Source organism: Seriola lalandi, unplaced genomic scaffold (assembly GCF_002814215.2).
Source record: "Seriola lalandi dorsalis isolate HSWRI2012SDOR001 ecotype SW California unplaced genomic scaffold, Sedor1 jcf7180002054995, whole genome shotgun sequence".
Taxonomy (NCBI): domain Eukaryota; kingdom Metazoa; phylum Chordata; class Actinopteri; order Carangiformes; family Carangidae; genus Seriola; species Seriola lalandi.
Window position 1 is genome coordinate 165,189 of NW_019525544.1, and position 16,828 is coordinate 182,016.

Below are 16,828 nucleotides of genomic sequence, written 5' to 3' on the forward strand. Positions count from 1 at the left end.
CCAGATGTCAACACAGAAGTCATACTTTACAGAAAATAATATTTTTATTCTTGTCACTATGAAAAGACACAGAGGCATTAAAAAAAAAAAAAAAAAAAAAAAAAAAGGCTTTTCAAATATTAAATCATATATTTCCAGTGTCAAAGAGTCAAGAGTTTACCTGTTTGGCCACCAGTCCTGTACCACAGGCCACATCCAACACAACAGCTGCTTCCCGGGAACCACTGAAATGGGAGGAGATGCTGTTCGCTGCAAGACTTGGTGCACGGTAGTCCAAAACAGTGACATCCTATTCAAACAAGTTTTAAGAAAGAACTGTGGCTTTTAGTACATAAAATGAAGGTAAACATGAACACGTATCTGAACATATTTATCAATTATTAACATATATATTTATAACTGATCTTACTATCAGAAAACAGAAGACATTTTTCATTTTATTAAAACACACAGATACAGAGCTACATCATAATATATATATTTTGGACAGCATTCTTTCTCTTAACATTGTTTTTCAGCCAGACAGGGTTGATTTAATCGTATTATTAAAGTATCTGTTCTACATATTGACTAAACAGAACTACAAAATCTAAATCAAAAATACTTCCAATGTGTTTGCTGATATAAAGTGTTGCTTCAGTTATCTCACCTGATCATAATTCTCTGCCCAGGAGTTGTAGAAGTTGACCTTGTCCGTTGATGTAGTGCTCTTATGCGCTGATAAGATAACTGCTTTCACACTTTCAAATGTGTTAGTGGCAGCTGACATCATCAAGCCTGTTCAAAGAAGAAGAAACAGAGGCAATGGAGTAAGGTGATAACATTAATGACAGATGACAGAACATTCATTACAGATTGTGTGAATGAAAATGACAGATTACAGCTCAGTGACTCTTCATCTTCTATCACCCTGATCACCTTACTTTTTAGTTTTGATTTGACCTCACAGTGATTTGTTTTGTGATGTCATGTGTAGCCATGGATGGAGACAGATAACTGAACAGACCTAGTGCGCACAGGCTCAGAGCCATAATGGGTCAGTGAGCCCCTAAACCAGAGCCTCTTTATGAAGTTACTGTTAATATTGCTTGTTGGAAAGTCAATCAAACGACAACAAAGAGACGTAAACGGCCACACAGAGATGCAAAGACTATATATATAAAACAAGTGCAACTTCACACAAAGTGACTACAGATAGACCTGTCCTGTGTTTATAAAAGTATTCTGCCTGCTGCTACAACTGCTTAACATTTACACGAGTTCAAAGAAACTGATTTATACATAGTGGTGACAGAATTACCTACAGTAGCCTCGGTGGTTGTTTTCTCTGCCAATTTCTTCACAAACCTATATATCAAGTAGGTTCGCCAAGTCGCTCACAAATACAGTGGAACAATATTAAAGACTTGCTGCAGACACTGCAGTCAGGAAGCTGTAGGAGTATGTGGTTTCGTGGTGTGTTATTTCCTCAGTGCAGACTGTCAGGGACACGGATGTCCATGACACATTTATGCTTTTTCCTTCTTCTTCTTTGCTGTCCTTTTTCTACCCTCGTGTACTGTTCATAACAGACAGTCAAACCGTCCCTGCTTCCGGCGTGCACGTTCACCACACTATCTGCCTCAAACGCCTTTGCACAGTGTTAAACGCAATACTTCCTGGCTTCCAAATTCATGCGCATGCGCAGCAGCTGTATCCCAAGCTGCTATTCATGTTCCCACCTGTAGAGTGGGAGTCAAAACAAAAATCTCCTGGAAAGTCGTTCTGACTTTTTAACAGCAAGCTAACTAGCTAAAACACGTAGCCGCGGATACCGTTAGCTAAACAGTTTCTATACCTATAAAAACTTTAATAGCTACGAAGCCCGGTTGTTCGGTGAATTTCATCATGGAGAATCAAAAGTTCCGCTCTTTCTACAACTTGTTTTGGTCCGTTTTCGTGGCATAGCTGAGAAGCTAACGCTGTTTAGTCAATAGGAGTTAGCTTAGCATTGGTGTCCCCCCCAACAAAAAGCCCAGCCTCTCCTGAGCCTTGTTGGACGGCAGAAGTTTCTAAATTTACTCCCTGGTAATGAGCCTCATCTACATTTCAAATACACGCAGTGTTAAACAAAGAAGTGACCGATATTTCCTCTGTGAAACCGCTGGAGACATTACATTCGTGTCGCCTGAAGGGTGATTTCCAAGATCCAATAACATTTAACTGCCAGAACTGTGGCATGAGTCTGTCCAAATGTTTACAATTGTAAATCTCATTCAAATGTGTCGCTTAAGTTACTAGGTGCATCCATCTTATCATTTTAAAATGCCATGTTTTATCCTGAAAGCAGTTCTGTTGTCTTTCCACAGGTTTCTGTGAAAGAAACACCCTCAAAATGTCCATCCTAGGATTAAAGAAGAAACAGCCGAAGACTTTTAAAGTCAAAGTTATCACCATGGATGCTGAAATGGAGTTCAGCTGTGAGGTATGGATTTATTTAGGCAAACTTTGAGCCTGGAAGGATCTATCTCTTATAGAAGAATATGGATGATCATTTCCTTGTCCAGGTCAATGTATAGCCATATGTATGTTTGCATTTGCACGTATAACCATTTATTGGCTCACATTTATTAACTATCTCTGATTCATGGACCAGCAAACTAAATAATAGCCTGAAATCTCCTGCACATAAAATATGACTGATCTCTTTGTCGCCCACTGCTTTTCTCAGGTGAAGTGGAAAGGAAAAGACTTGTTTGACCTGGTGTGTCGCACTGTTGGTTTGAGGGAGACCTGGTTCTTTGGACTCAGGTACACAGTAAAGGACACTTACGCCTGGCTGAAACCAGAGAAACGGGTGAGTAGATGCGTGAATTTGTGGAGGTCAAACTGGCTAATGAGGATTCAAAACAATGCATGACTTGAAAGTTATTTCAGACACCATGTGGTGAAAACATTTTTGCACAATGCAGATGATTTGTATGCGTTACCCAAAATTTGAAAGGTGAGGTAAATCTGGATTATAGAGCTGCATCTAGCAATTATTATTCATAGTCAGTTAATCCCTGGATTATTTTTGTAATTAAACAATGTCAGAACATAGCAGAAAAGGCCCATCACAATTTCCCAGAGTCCAAGCTTGCATTGTAAGATTGCTTGTTTTGTCTGACAGACAGTCCATACCAAAAGATTTTCAGTTCACAATGATATAAAACGGCAAATTCTCACATCTAAGAGGCTGGAAAGAGCTAATGTTTTTCAATTTTGCTTGATAAATTACTTGAATAATCAATTGATTGTGTAAATTGTGTAGTCTATTGAACACATTATTGTGCACTTTTGACGTCCTTTTTTCTGTTGTTTATTTCTTCACCAAGGTCTTGGACCAGGAGGTTCCCAAGGACTCTCCCATAACGTTTCATTTCCTGGCTAAATTCTTCCCAGAAAAAGTAGAAGAGGAACTGGTCCAAGAAATTACTCAGCACCTCTTCTTCTTACAGGTAACCTAGCCGATAACATTTCTTGTGAAATAACCTTCGGTCTGATCTTATTTGTACAAACACTTGGAGATTTTGGTGATGGTATTATTTTGTGCACATAGGTGATAGAATTCATCTCCATGTTTTAGAGAGCTGAATGAATCATTTTTACTTGGGTCAATACATTTTCATACATGTCTTCAAACTCTTGTTTAGGTGAAAAAACAGATATTAGATGAAGAGATATTCTGCTCCCCTGAAGCATCTGTTCTGCTGGCATCATATGCTGTCCAAGCAAAGGTAAGAGGGGTAATGGTCCTTTACTGCACCTGCAGGATACTTGTCCTGCCTGTATCTCCAAACATTAAGTCCATTTAAGTTCACTCCTGAGACCAACAAATACAGGAATAATTCTCTCTGTTGTGTACTGAGTTTTGCTCTCAGGAGTGGACACAGGATAAACTTACACACAGAGCAGATCACTGATCAGCCAAAACATTATGATAACTCCTGTTTTACATGCCGTTGGTTGTCTGCGTGCTGCTTGAACAGCTCTGATCCACGGACTCTACAGGACCTCTGAAGGTTCCCCTTGGTATCTGGAACCAAGACATTTGCAGCAGATTCTTTAAATCCTGTAAGTTGTGAGGTGGAGCAGCCATGGATCAGGCTTCTTCTAGGCTCACTCAACACACTATAGTCAGTTCAATCATCTAATATATCTCAGACCTAGACGTCTTAATGAGATAATCTATATTATTTGCTTCATCTTTGAGTGGTCACAATATTTTGCTTGGATGTAAATGATGGTGCAAAAAAAATATTGTGTGTTCAATCAGACTGCAAATGCTTTTAAGTTTTGCTAATGCTCAACATTAACACCCAAATTTCGTTCTTTTTTTCTCTCCTTTTCTTCTCTCTGTCACTCATCTCAATCACAGTATGGGGACTATGACCCAAACTTTCACAAACCAGGCTTCTTGGCACAAGATGAGCTTCTGCCAAAACGAGTAAGTATCCAGTACTACACACATTCGACCATTTACAAAAAGCGAGTTCTAGCAGGTTATCCACTTGTAGTGTCTGTTTTGTGGGCTTTAATGTTGCAGCATTTAGACAATGTTTGTGTGCCTGTGTGCATATTTGTATATATTATGATCCTGTGTGTGCATCCAAGGTTCTGATGCAATATCAAATGACAGCTGACATGTGGGAGGAGAAGATCACAGCTTGGTATGCAGAGCACAGAGGCATCGCCAGGTAGGACTGACCCAGCGGAGAAATTATCACCCTTACAAAAGGTGTAGTCCTAGATTCTGTAGCTGAAGTATCATGGGTTGATTTGCCTTCTCTTCTTTATATTTTACATTGTCTGTACAGGGATGAGGCTGAGATGGAATACCTAAAGATTGCTCAGGACCTTGAGATGTACGGTGTCAGCTACTTTGCCATCACTGTGAGTGTGAATTACTGTGTTTTGATGTTCTTTAGGTACATTTTGCATGATATCATGAAAAATACAACCTAAAAAATGACTCTCCCGTTGGTTTACGTTTGTTTTTCACATCACATTGACAGCAAAATAAGAGGGACACAGACCTGTTACTGGGAGTGGATGCTCAAGGTCTTCACATTTACAGCCCCAACAGCAAACTCAACCCGAACAAGTCCTTCCCTTGGAGCGACATCCGTAATATCTCTTACAGTGAAAAGGAGGTAAATTAGTAATGGACTCAGTCTCTTTCCACAGACAGTTTACGGTCTGCATTTTATGTTTCTCTCTGTTGTAAATCCGTCAGAGCTGCACTGTGTGTCGAAACAGTGCTGAGCAAATTGTATGACCAGATCAGAGGAACTGAAATGTTTAACTTTCCCATGTTGCAGTTCACAATCAAACCCCTGGACAAGAAGAAAGATGTTTTCAAGTTCTACTCATCCCAGCTGCGTGTCAACAAACTGGTTGGTTCACCTGTTTGTCCTTGTAAATGTTCAATTATAACAAAATTAAATGAAAGTTATATGAAGTAAGGTATTGCTGGTTTGTGTCTAGATCCTGCAGTTGTGCATCGGTAACCATGATCTATTCATGAGGAGGAGGAAGGTGGACTCCATCGAAGTGCAGCAGATGAAGGCTCAAGCTAAAGAGGAGAAGGCCCGCAAGAAGGTCAGTGCTCTCTCAACTCCGCTGCAGCAATGCGAATAACAGATTCGATGGGATGTGCTCTATGCATACATTTGGAAACTGCAAAACTTTTACTCTAATTGGGTTTCTTGGCCTCGGTCTAGATGGAGCGCCAAATCCTGGCACGGGAAAAACAGATGAGGGAGGAAGCAGAACGAGCAAAAGAAGAGATGGAACGGAGACTTTTCCAGCTGCAGGACGAGGCGCGACTGGCCAACGAGGCACTGGTGAGAGCTTCATCTTCCTTTTTGTGTGAACATGCTTTGACAGCAAGCTTTACATTTCTGTCGTTAATTTCATGACAGAAATGGTGCTAGAAATTGGCCCAAGAAAACATTGCGCTACTAAAATTCTGTTGTCTGCGTTATAGAGCCAGATTCCACCATCATGCTAATCCCTTAACTGTTCCACCATTTATCTTATACTAGTTTGTAAAAATGCAATGCATTTTCTCCAGCTGCGATCTGAGGAGACAGCGGACCTTCTGGCAGAGAAGGCCCAGATTGCTGAGGAGGAGGCCAAGCTTCTGGCCCACAAGGCTGCAGAGGCTGAGCAGGAGAGACAGAGGTTAGAGGTCACCGCCATGAAGACCAAGGAGGAGAAAAGGCTGATGGAGCAGAAGATGAGGGAGGCAGAGCAGCTGGCTGTGAAGCTGGTGGAGCAGTCTGAGAGGAGGTATGGAATCAGCTAATTTTTATATTTTTCTCTTGATTTTTCCTCAATTAAATTACATCATCCACTTATGCTGCAATGAATACATGAAATACAGTTGATCACTGCAGGGGTTCAACCATAATCAGCCATGTCCAGGGGTAAATCAGATATAGGTATAAAAAGAATACTCTTTGATCTCTTAAAAGACTTGTAAATGAGAACCTGGTTTTTGTAATCAGAAGCCCGAGTCCCCCAGGTGGATTTCACCAGGAGAACACAGATAACCAGGTTTCTAATCTGCTTTGTCTAGGTACACATGTGCATGACAAAAGACTGCAGACAGGGAAAGTAACAGTGGAATGGCTGGATGAAGAGCAATGTGTTTTTGTATTGAAAATAAGTTCGACTGAAACTGAAACGAACACAAAGTAGCCTCTAGAGCTCTAAATAAAATTGGTCTCCATGCTGAAAATTTGATGACTTGTCAAATTCAGACGCATTCACGTTGTGAGGGAAAGCTCTGCTCTGTCTGCCTGTCTTCTCACTGCACCATGCAGCTTCAGCTCAGACACGCACGCTGCAAAAAAAAAAAAAAAAAGTCAGCACCTCAGGAGAGAGACAGTCACTGTCTGCTGTCACTACCACAGTCAGTGGCAGGGGAGAAATCAGATGACTGACCTGCTGCATGTATAAGCAGATTTACAGTAACTAGGTTACTCCAATGCCCTTAAACACATTCCCTGATTACCCAAGTAACCTCGTTTCTCTGTATAACCTCGTTACTTAAGTTCATGTAAGTGCGTTGACTGTTCTCCTGTAACGTTGAAAGTCTCACGATCAAGTCCAAAAGGATCAAAATTGGTCTTTTTTTATTCCACACATTGTTCTTCCTTGTCAAAACCTGGCACTGTCATTACCCACAATGCAACGTTGTTGAGAGCATAACGTGTGCTATGCTAGTAGCGACTAATGTAGCCTCACACTGTTACACACATGGAACGATGAGGAGCAGGTTACAGTGCTTCCCCTTTGAATCAAAGAGAACACCTCCCAAAAATGTCAGACAGACATAGAATGTGTTTCATTCACAATTAACTTTCATTTCCACATCTTAGTGAAACAAGGGTTAGTTTGGCATCTTTCACTATTGCCATAGTTAATGTGTTTCCAGAATGTAGCAATAATAGGACTCTCCTCTCTGTTGTAGCTCCATGTCACAGTTGCCCTACAAGGTGTAGGTCAAAACCCAACTACTAATCGTACATTAATAACACGACTACTGTCTTCCAGAAGCCTTGACTTAACCAAACCTGTGGTTCCAGGTTGAAGGAGGCTGATCACCTGAAACAGGACCTGACGGAGGCAAAGGACGCTGAGCGGAGAGCCAAACAGAAGCTGCTGGAGATCACCAAAACAACATACCCTGTACGGTGATCAATGATACTGCTGGTGTGCTCTTTGTGATGCCTTTGTTGTGCCTTTTTGTGGATGGATGCAGCTTCTTTTTGCTCAGAAAGTTATTATTGAATATCTGTGAAATACAAAGCCATCTGATAACCTGCTGTGTTTAAAGGTCACTTATGAGCTTGGGTACTTAAAATGCACTGCACTGTGATGTTCAGTGCCTTTCAAGAGTTATTATTTTTAAAGAGGATTATTGTTGTTGTTCCACAAACTGCATCATTTATTTCTCTTGCAGTTATTGATTTCATATTTTTCCCAGAATGTCTTATCATCTTTTCATTTATGGCCGAACCACAGCGGTTCAGACCAATCAGCGGCCTGAGCTATGGGCGTGTTTGTGACTGTTCATTAACAACAGTGGCAGGTCTAAAGGTGTTACCGTAGATGACACTATACCATCAATCATCTCAGAACTGGACATTATTTCGTAATAGAAAAAAGAGCAAAGAATGGCACTGAAGGCTTTTCCCGATTGAAAAGATGTTTTCGCTCGTTCTCCCGACCGGCTTCAGCAAGTGTTTGATTTACCAACTGGCTCCGCTGGGGCAAAATTGTAAGGATGCAGAATGTGATTGGTTGAAGTTAGCCCCTGATTGACAGTGATAGACAGATGGTTCATCCAATCACGTGCCAAGTTTTTTTTTTTTTTTTTTAAACGCCTGCCCTTTTCCAAACAATTTCCAACGGAGCCTGCCCAGATGGTTCTGTGTAACAAACCATCTGGTCTGTCAGTTCACACAATCTCTTTAACTGCCAGAGAAGTGGTGGGTTTTACGAGACTGGGATAAAACCAGCTTTACGTAGATGCGTGTTGGATGTTGTTGTATCTATCCTTGTATGTACCCTTTGCAGCAAACAGGTTGTAGCACACTAACTGTTATGTTTTTGAAAAGGAAGGAAAAACATTTCCCCACAGGAAATGTTTGGCCAGAGAACTACAACTACACCGAACAAGAGAATAACAAATGTTTTTAAGTCTTTAATTTTGGTGTGGATTTATAAAGACAGGAATAGTTTGCTTTCACTTTGTGTCATCACTGAGAGTAAGAGCTGTCAAAAATGACTGGAACATTTACTCGCAGTTTATGCGCATCAAGTTAAACTTCATATTGCTGTTGTGTGTCAACAAATAGTAATGTGGTAGTGTTATGTGCTTTACCTTTATGAGTGTATCTACTTATTTAACTGTCTTCCAGCTCATAGCAGCTTACTCTACTCCACCCGCTCCTCCTGAAGCAGCCGACTTAGGCTATGAATCAGCATCTACGCGCCTAGACTTCAAGGACTCAGACATGAAAAGGCTGTCTATGGAGATTGAGAGAGAGAGGTGAGCTGGAGTTTAAATCCCCTGCAACAACACTTTTGAATGACAGCTTTGCTCTACATCCTTATGATATCTTGCCATGCATTGATACAGGCTTGAGTACATGGAGAAGAGTAAACATCTGCAGGATCAGCTGAAGGAGCTTAAGTCAGAGATCGAGTCCCTGAAGCTTGAGGAGCAGCAGCAACAGGCCGGCCTCTACGGCCTCCACGGTGAGGCCAGGGGATACGTTCAGGAGCCTGTCTACATACCTCACAGCAACGTACGTATGATCACATCACCCGATCATCTCTTTATGTCTAATTGTATTTATAATTGATGACCTGTCAGCTTATAGCTTATAGCCAACAATACTGCTTTCAGAGTTTTCCCTCCGTGTACCGCTTCATATAATGGGTTCACGCACAGACCACAGTTGAATCGCTGACTGCTTGGCAACATTGGACTTCCTATTTGGATTATCCAAAGCATAATGGGAACTGTAGTGCTAAAAATATTCCTCTCAAATGGAAATAAAAAAATTTTAAAAAGTTCTTTTTTTTTATCAGCACATTTTTGACAGCGCTAAGGTGTTGAATATCCTGTCATAATAATAATCCTGTCATAACGGTTCTTGTATAACTGGAGCACAAAAATCCTGCTCCTCTTTACTTTAATATACAGTTAACTGCTTTGTGTTGAAAACTTTTAGCACATAAAGGGTAACAAACCCCATGCAATTTCAAATCACCTCATGCTTGCCAAATGATGGGATTTGTGAGTAGGCTAAAATGACAGTATATAGTGAGCCTAGCAAAGTGATGCAGTGACTGTGCAGTAGGCCTGTAAATAAAGACAAAAGTTTAAAGATATGAAGCACAGTTGTAATGGAAGATGCTAACTGCATCAGTAGTGGTACATAGTTATGTAACTGCATACATATTTCTTGTCTTTGAATTTTCTAAGCACACCATGAATGCACATTTCTTTGCACTGATTTCGGCCACCTGTGCCTCTCTCTCTCTCAAACTGCTCACACTTGTCTTGTTTTGCAGCGAAACTCTGCGTACATGTCTCAGATGGCCTTCTTTGAAGAAGTGTGATGCTAGTCCTGCAAGATGAGGAAGGAGGGCAGCAGCTGTTGTCATGCAGTATTTTCTCGACACGTTTGGTTAACTTTTACCAGGCTGAAACTAACAAACAGACACACACCTACATCATGATTATGTGCTTTGGAAAGACTTTGAATCTATCCTCAACAACTAACAGCCGCTAGTTTGGCTTCCTGCAGAGGCTGCCACACTAGCTTGTACCACCTGACACACTACAGCACCTTCCATATTTCTTTCATATGTAATGAACACATTCATGTGTGCCATATATCTAACACTGATTCAGGATATGGTGCTCAGGATGGATGTAGACTGAGGTTTTATTTGATGATGTTTTTTGTGTGGTTTAGGGGATGCTTAGAATCAAGCCTTAATGACAAGTTATACATAAATGCCTTAACAACATTTTGAGGCAGGGATTAAGTTAATGTGTTTGTTTTTTTTTTTTTCAGAAACCGGCTTTAGGCAAAGTTCCTGCATAAGATATAATTAAGTAAATTATCCTTCTCAGGCCGAGGACATTTTTAAAAAGCTAAATATCCTGATTTTGTAAACATAGAAGATTTTGGCCATTTTCTTTCAAACCAGCAAAGTGTTTCTCAAACCCGAATGCCCAAATGTCTGATTATACGTTTAGCAGGCTGTTGTTGAATGTAGCTATGAGTACTAAATATACGCTAAAGATCACTCTTAATCAGTGATATGTAATGTGAAATTAGCATTGTGATCTTGGTTATAAAAGTAATTTATAAAAGTAGTCATTGCAACTCAAGGTAAAGTCCAGGTCTGAGAGCAGGTGTGTGCAGGAACCTTGTCAAGAGGCGACACTCCAGATAAATGTCAGATTCAGTGTTGGAGCTTTTTTCTGGTCTTTAAAAAAAAAAAAAAGTATTTTCTTGCTGTTTCTGTTACGAAGTTCATAAACTGCCTTTACTGATAACAACACACAGTTGCCTTTTATAGTTTTCTAGTGCGTCATCATGGTAGTTAACATAAATATAGTATACAATTACAAGCTTGAGCTCTGCCATTTCAAGATTTTATATTTTGTACTCTAGACTGTTGATGTGCCTTGAACTTTATTTTTTACTATTATGATTTGAGTTACTAAGGTTTTACTTGATATCATTGTGCTCATGTGTCTTAGCATTAGGGGTTTCTTTAAGTTTGGGGTTGAGTTCACACCCTGACTGATTTACAGAATAGCAAATTGATGGCTTTCTTATTTTCTTTTTTTTTTTTTTCTTTTCTCAGGGTTAGTGTTGGAGACAATCACTGTTTTTCCCCTGAGATATACAGTATGGTATCCATTCATGTTTACCTTTTTTGAACAGGCTGTTTTTCATTTAACTTGGATTAGTCTAACAGTGGTGCACATGATAAATATGTTCACCTGCAGTAGATGCACTGGGTCATGTGAGTGAACTTTTACTCAACTACACTCATTACATTGTCAAAAAGGGAGAGGCTGGATGCCAAATGTACAGCCAGAGAATCTGCTTGTTTGTTTATTTGGATCGTACTGACTTCATTATGAACTGAATAGCGATAATTGATTGGTTCATTATTGCCTTCATGACTGGGTTATCAATGAGTAAGGTTTACTTTGGCATTGAGTAAATAGTATTGTGTCAGATGTCCAAGTGAAAATGTTCTTTTTTCATCAACGCATTGCTTAAGTGCTTTAGTTTGCATCTTTAATCTTATTTATTTGTGCTATAAATCCATAAATAACATCACCACACACTTTCTCTTGATGTCTGTCATTGTGGGGAACTTTGCTGTTTGTTTTCATTTTCTATAATGGGATTTTTCTGCCAAATTCAAGGCCAATGTTAAGGAATGACGTACGCTGGGGGATTATAGGTTTACTCTGAAGTGACAAAATGTTGCAAATTCATATTCACAGGAAGGTCTTGTCTTTGATTTGTAACCTGTAGTTATTATATTATTTCATTAAGTGATCATACAATAACATATCTGTTTGCATGATGCTTGTGCAGACATTGCAATTTGGATAAGGATGAGTTGTGCATCAGTCTCTTGACCACTGAGTTGTGGCCATTTGCATTGATCATGTTGCTGCAGTGCAGTCTATAGTCTATATTACTCCCATGTGTTCAGGAAAGACCTGCTGCAGTATCATTTAGAGACTGAAAACCTGTAATGGATGTAACAAGTGTACACTTAATTTGCAACTCAAACTACATGATGTTTATCTTCATACTATTTAGTGAAGATCAAATCAAGCCAATTATCACTACATCCAGTATTAAAACTAGTTTCTACAGATGCACATCTGAGGGAAAAACCAGTTCAAGGCAAAGTGTGACCAGGTCAAGGAGATGGAGCTCACACAGCTCAATGCAGCGTGGGAGGGTCTGTTGACTGTCAGGGAGAAGAAGGCAGTCGCTGAGCTCAGCTCTGCAGGGGAGCTGCGAGAGGAGGGTGGAGAACATCGCTCAGGACAAGGATGAGGTGATCACCAGTGCCAGGACTGAAACCATGGCGTGCATGGCCAGATTAAAAACCTTTGGAGACTGAGATCCACCAGAGCGAGACTGAGTGGCAGACAAAAGTTAACTCTCTGGAGGACAGACTCAGATGTGAGAAGAAAGAAAAGGAGGACGGCTTTAATACGAGACTGGCCCTCAACCGAGCACGTAACTTCACCGAGGCCAAACAATCCTACTCGTCTGTGTAGCTCTTACAATAGAAAAATCAATATTAAAGCACCAGATCTGGATGACTAGCTGGATCTTTTGTACAAACTCACAGACGTCAACACCAAAAATATCAAAAAATGCCTTATCTAGCAGTGTTAAGGAAAGAAAAAATCCTGGATCCACACAAAAATTTAACAGGTTCTTCTCTGGCCCATGATCCATCCCTCCACCAAGACAAACAAACAGACACAGGCCAAGCAGCAGGATGGAGGAGGACATTCAGCACCTCACTTAGAAAAATACTGAGCAGGAGGCAAGTCACATCACCTGATCATTTTTCAATTTGAATAATCACTAGTTGGATTATAAATTGGTTTCAGATTTAGCCTTTGGAAGAGAAAATACTGAAACATGTCTGTGTCTTTTCAGGAACTTGCCTCGAAATCTGACAAAGACGAGGGAAAAGGAGGAAAAGAAATCATCAAAGGAGGTAAAAAAAAAGAGGCTCAAGAAAGAGATGAAAGACGAGGGAGCGTGGGAAGAAAGAAAAGGAAGAGACAAGAAGGAGAGGATGTAGTAATTTAGGCCACATGCTATTATGATAACTTGTTGAACTGACAACTTGACAGCGAAGCTTTCATAGTTATCTGACTTGAACTGAAAATGACTCTTCATTTTCATCTGAAAACAAAATGAAGTAATTATAGTCTGTAGGTTTTTACTGCAGCTGAAACCTTTCACACAGCAGAGAAACGCTGCCCTCTAGTGGTGAAGCTTTAGTACAGCTTCATACACCAGACACCAGGCACATTCAACTGGTGGCCCGCGGGCCCGGCCCGCCGATCAATTCTTTAATTAGGCTACAAATATATTAACAATAAATCCTCTAGACCACAGACAGGCCATAATAATATAGCAGCCTTCTTAATAAACAGTTTTACCAGCTCTGTACGTCAGTTCACACCTGACGTTAAAATGCGTCTCCATTGACCACTTGTGATCTCGGATCTCATTTTCTCGCTTTACATGCAAATAAACAGGTATTGTTGTTTTAGCCAATCGACAGACAGACCTGTTGTCAGGTGGTCAATCGAGACGCATGTGGAGACGCATTTTAAAGCCAGGTGTGAACTGACGAACTTGGAGCTGACCACTTATAATCGGATCACTGAGGACGCACGTTAATACCAGGTCTGAACAGGGCCACTGCTGAAATGTAGTTGTGTGGCATCAAATGATTGTTTGTTTTCTAAAAGCTCACATTTTCATCTTGCTCCATTGTTGTTTTATTTACCTACTCATTTTTGTAGTTTCTTTCTTTGTGCTTTTGAATTTGCTGTATGTAGGTCACAGTATTTAGTAAATAGAATTTTACAGGTTTCAATCATGTATTTTTCCATAAACTCATAAAACTCATGTATTTCAACATTTGTGACGACAGTATTAGATTATGACTAGATAATGATCATATTTGAATAAACAAAACCAAAACAACACATGTTGAACAACGTGATTCACTGAAATTCATTTTGGATCCTCTACAAACACATTGCTCCCTCTTCCACTAACACTGCACACATCCACCTTAAACACACTCTCTGTCAAACCAGTTTGTCCTGTGGATTTAAATAGCCAGGAGGAGGACTGAAAGTCCAGGAGGGATTCTGAAAGGATCTATTCAGCTCATCTCTGACATTTTTGCATGTTTAATAACCCTTATTGAAAACAGGCTGTGACTTCCTTGATCACATTGTAGTCATTTATTGAAAAGTAAATATATCTGTTCAAATAAAATAAAACTTCAAATCACATTTCACAGTTGAGATAAAAAAAAGCAACATCTGAGTCTTTATAGAAACCCTGTTAACAAAAGCAATTTTGCAGCTGATGCAACACAAAAGGTTTTTTTTCTCATGTTGCATTCAGGCAAACAGTATGTCTGACACAGACGAGCTGGAACGCCTGAGGAAACATTATACATATGAATAGATTCAGGCTCACAGCATTTTAAACGAGAAACGAGAAAAAACAACTGCCAGCACAATTAACAATAAAAAAAAAATACAACTGTAACATACTTCACTTGCACCTGGATTTGTGTATTTGGTTTGAAGTTCAGTTTTAGTGCACATTACATCTTAAAGCTGTAACATTTTTCCTGCTTATTGATGAATATAGTTCAGAGTATGAAGATAATTATACCTCATCAGCTACTTTACGTCACTAAAATAAGTAAACAACTACTTCTAAATAACTCCCAGGACTTTAAACTTCGCTATGGTATGTTAAATGTAAGTGCGTGTGTGTGCCCATCATTATAGGTATGTTCTTGCTGGGTTTGAGGACGCATCCTCATTGTCACTCTTGACTGATGAATCCTCTTCCATTTCTGCTTGTTTCAGCTGAGACTTTGTCGACAACGCCTCACTCTGTTCAGATTTTGTCGACTCCGGTCTCTTCATCTGAGACTTTGTTGACGGTGCCCATGACCTTTCTGACTCCAGGCCATTGCCCTGCTCAGGTCTGTCCTCCCAGGGAGGCCTGGTGTACGGCTGAGACTTCGTGGACGCTCCCTCGTAGCTTTGAGACCGGGAGAAGACGTCTCCGACAGGCTGAGCCTTGCGATGAGAAGCTGCCTGGCTGGACCCGTTGGAGGAGCGGACCACCAGGTAGCGGACGGAGGGGCTTTTGTCTGCGTCATGGGCTTTGAGGGGGCACGCAGAGCTGATGAACAAACCCCCTCCCAGAATGAGCAGGATGGATGCTCCCCAGCCGATGTAGAGACAGGCTCCAATCTCCCTCCGCTGAGCATCAATGGACGCGCTGTAGAACTTCCTCACCACCGCCCCCGCCGCCCAAGATGTGGGGATCAAACACAGCAGTCCTGTGGTAATCAACACCGCCCCTGCTGCTACAGCCACCTTGCCCTTTGCCCCGCCTCCTTGTTCATCCAAGAAGCGAGTGCACTTCCCTCCAACGAAGGCCAGGATCAGGCCTATGCCGCCTGTGGTGATGGCGAGGACGGTGAGAGCCCTGGCGGCCTGCAGGTCAGCGGTGAGAGCGAGGAGGGACTCGTACGGCTTACACTGGATCTGCCCTGTGCTCTGCACCACGCAGGTCATCCAGATGCCCTCCCAGATGGTCTGGGAGGTGACGATGGTGCTGCCCACGAAGGCTGTGACCCTCCACATGGGCAGTATGCAGCTGATGATGACCCCTGCCCAGCCCAGGAGGCACAGGGCGCTGGCCAGCATCTGCATCCCCATGGAGGCCATGGTGCAGCAGAGGCGGCAAGATCTCTGAAGCTGCTCGAGAAATCCCCACAGAGGCGCCCTGATGTGTTGATTTGTTTCGGTGGAGCTCCTTTCGCTTTCACTCCAGTCTCTCTTCTCTTCTCTTGTGTCTCCCTGAGAGCTTTTCTTTTTCAGTCTGTGATGTTGCAGTTTTCATACACCTCCATTTTTTCTTGCCACAGTTACAATGTAAAGTAACTATCTCAGGAACACACAGCCTTTTCTGACTATTTCAGTTGTCTGTCCGGCCTCCAATAGCGTTTACTTGACTCCAGGTGTGTCTCAGTTCATTTGTTTACAGCCTACTTTCCCTGTGACTCGGTCCCTCCCCCCTCCGTATCCCCAACTGCTGTCCTCTCCTTCCCCCTCTCTCTCAGTAGCTTCTCTACCTGAGAGTGCTCTTTCTTTTCTGTCACCTGAGCGGCTGCCTGTGTGCTACTGCTCAGGTGTTGATGCGCCACACCTAGTCAACAGGGAGAAGAAAGGGGAGGAGGTTCACAGAAGAAAGAGAAAGAGAGAGGGAGAGAGAGAGGTAGCTGTGAAACTGTGACATCATTTATTCCCGCCCTTGTTATCTTTGATGAGATTATTTGGAAGCAGTAAGCATCGGATAACGCAGGAAGAATGACAGGCCTGTGAGCGTTAAACATGTTTATAACACAAACTGTCATTGGGGCGGAAATCTTGTTTTTATTC

At 41.3% G+C, this 16,828-nt stretch overlaps 3 protein-coding genes across 5 annotated transcripts in view; 1 reads left to right on the forward strand and 2 right to left on the reverse strand.

Annotated features, from left to right (window-relative positions):
- mettl27 (methyltransferase like 27) overlaps positions 1-1,649 on the reverse strand; it is a 15,096-nt gene extending 13,447 nt beyond the window's left edge. For 2 of the 3 annotated variants that reach the window (XM_087171394.1, XM_023397090.2), the window contains exons 1-3: positions 1,305-1,649; positions 650-777; positions 161-289 (exon numbers count right to left, since the gene is read on the reverse strand). In XM_087171394.1, the coding sequence (XP_087027520.1) occupies positions 161-289; positions 650-772 (252 nt within the window). In that variant the 5' untranslated portion in view covers positions 773-777; positions 1,305-1,649. Of the gene's footprint in view, positions 1-160; positions 290-649; positions 778-1,300 lie in introns of all 3 variants that reach the window. The other variant, XM_023397089.2, reaches the window with a different exon arrangement.
- Positions 1,650-1,769: 120 nt separating this feature from the next.
- On the forward strand, positions 1,770-11,917 carry nf2b (NF2, moesin-ezrin-radixin like (MERLIN) tumor suppressor b). Its single transcript, XM_023397077.2, has 17 exons — positions 1,770-2,067; positions 2,349-2,464; positions 2,711-2,836; positions 3,357-3,479; positions 3,675-3,758; positions 4,400-4,468; positions 4,636-4,718; positions 4,839-4,914; positions 5,037-5,174; positions 5,343-5,417; positions 5,509-5,622; positions 5,745-5,867; positions 6,098-6,315; positions 7,617-7,719; positions 8,955-9,085; positions 9,176-9,344; positions 10,117-11,917. Exons 2-17 carry the CDS (start codon positions 2,375-2,377, stop codon positions 10,162-10,164), a joined length of 1,770 nt encoding a protein of 589 aa, XP_023252845.1. The 5' UTR covers positions 1,770-2,067; positions 2,349-2,374; the 3' UTR covers positions 10,165-11,917.
- A 2,667-nt stretch (positions 11,918-14,584) lies between these two features.
- On the reverse strand, positions 14,585-16,543 carry LOC111647472 (claudin-4-like). Its single transcript, XM_023397079.2, has one exon. The coding sequence runs from the start codon at positions 16,112-16,114 to the stop codon at positions 15,155-15,157; it is 960 nt and encodes a 319-aa protein (XP_023252847.1). The 5' UTR covers positions 16,115-16,543; the 3' UTR covers positions 14,585-15,154.
- Between the last annotated feature and the right edge of the window lie 285 nt (positions 16,544-16,828).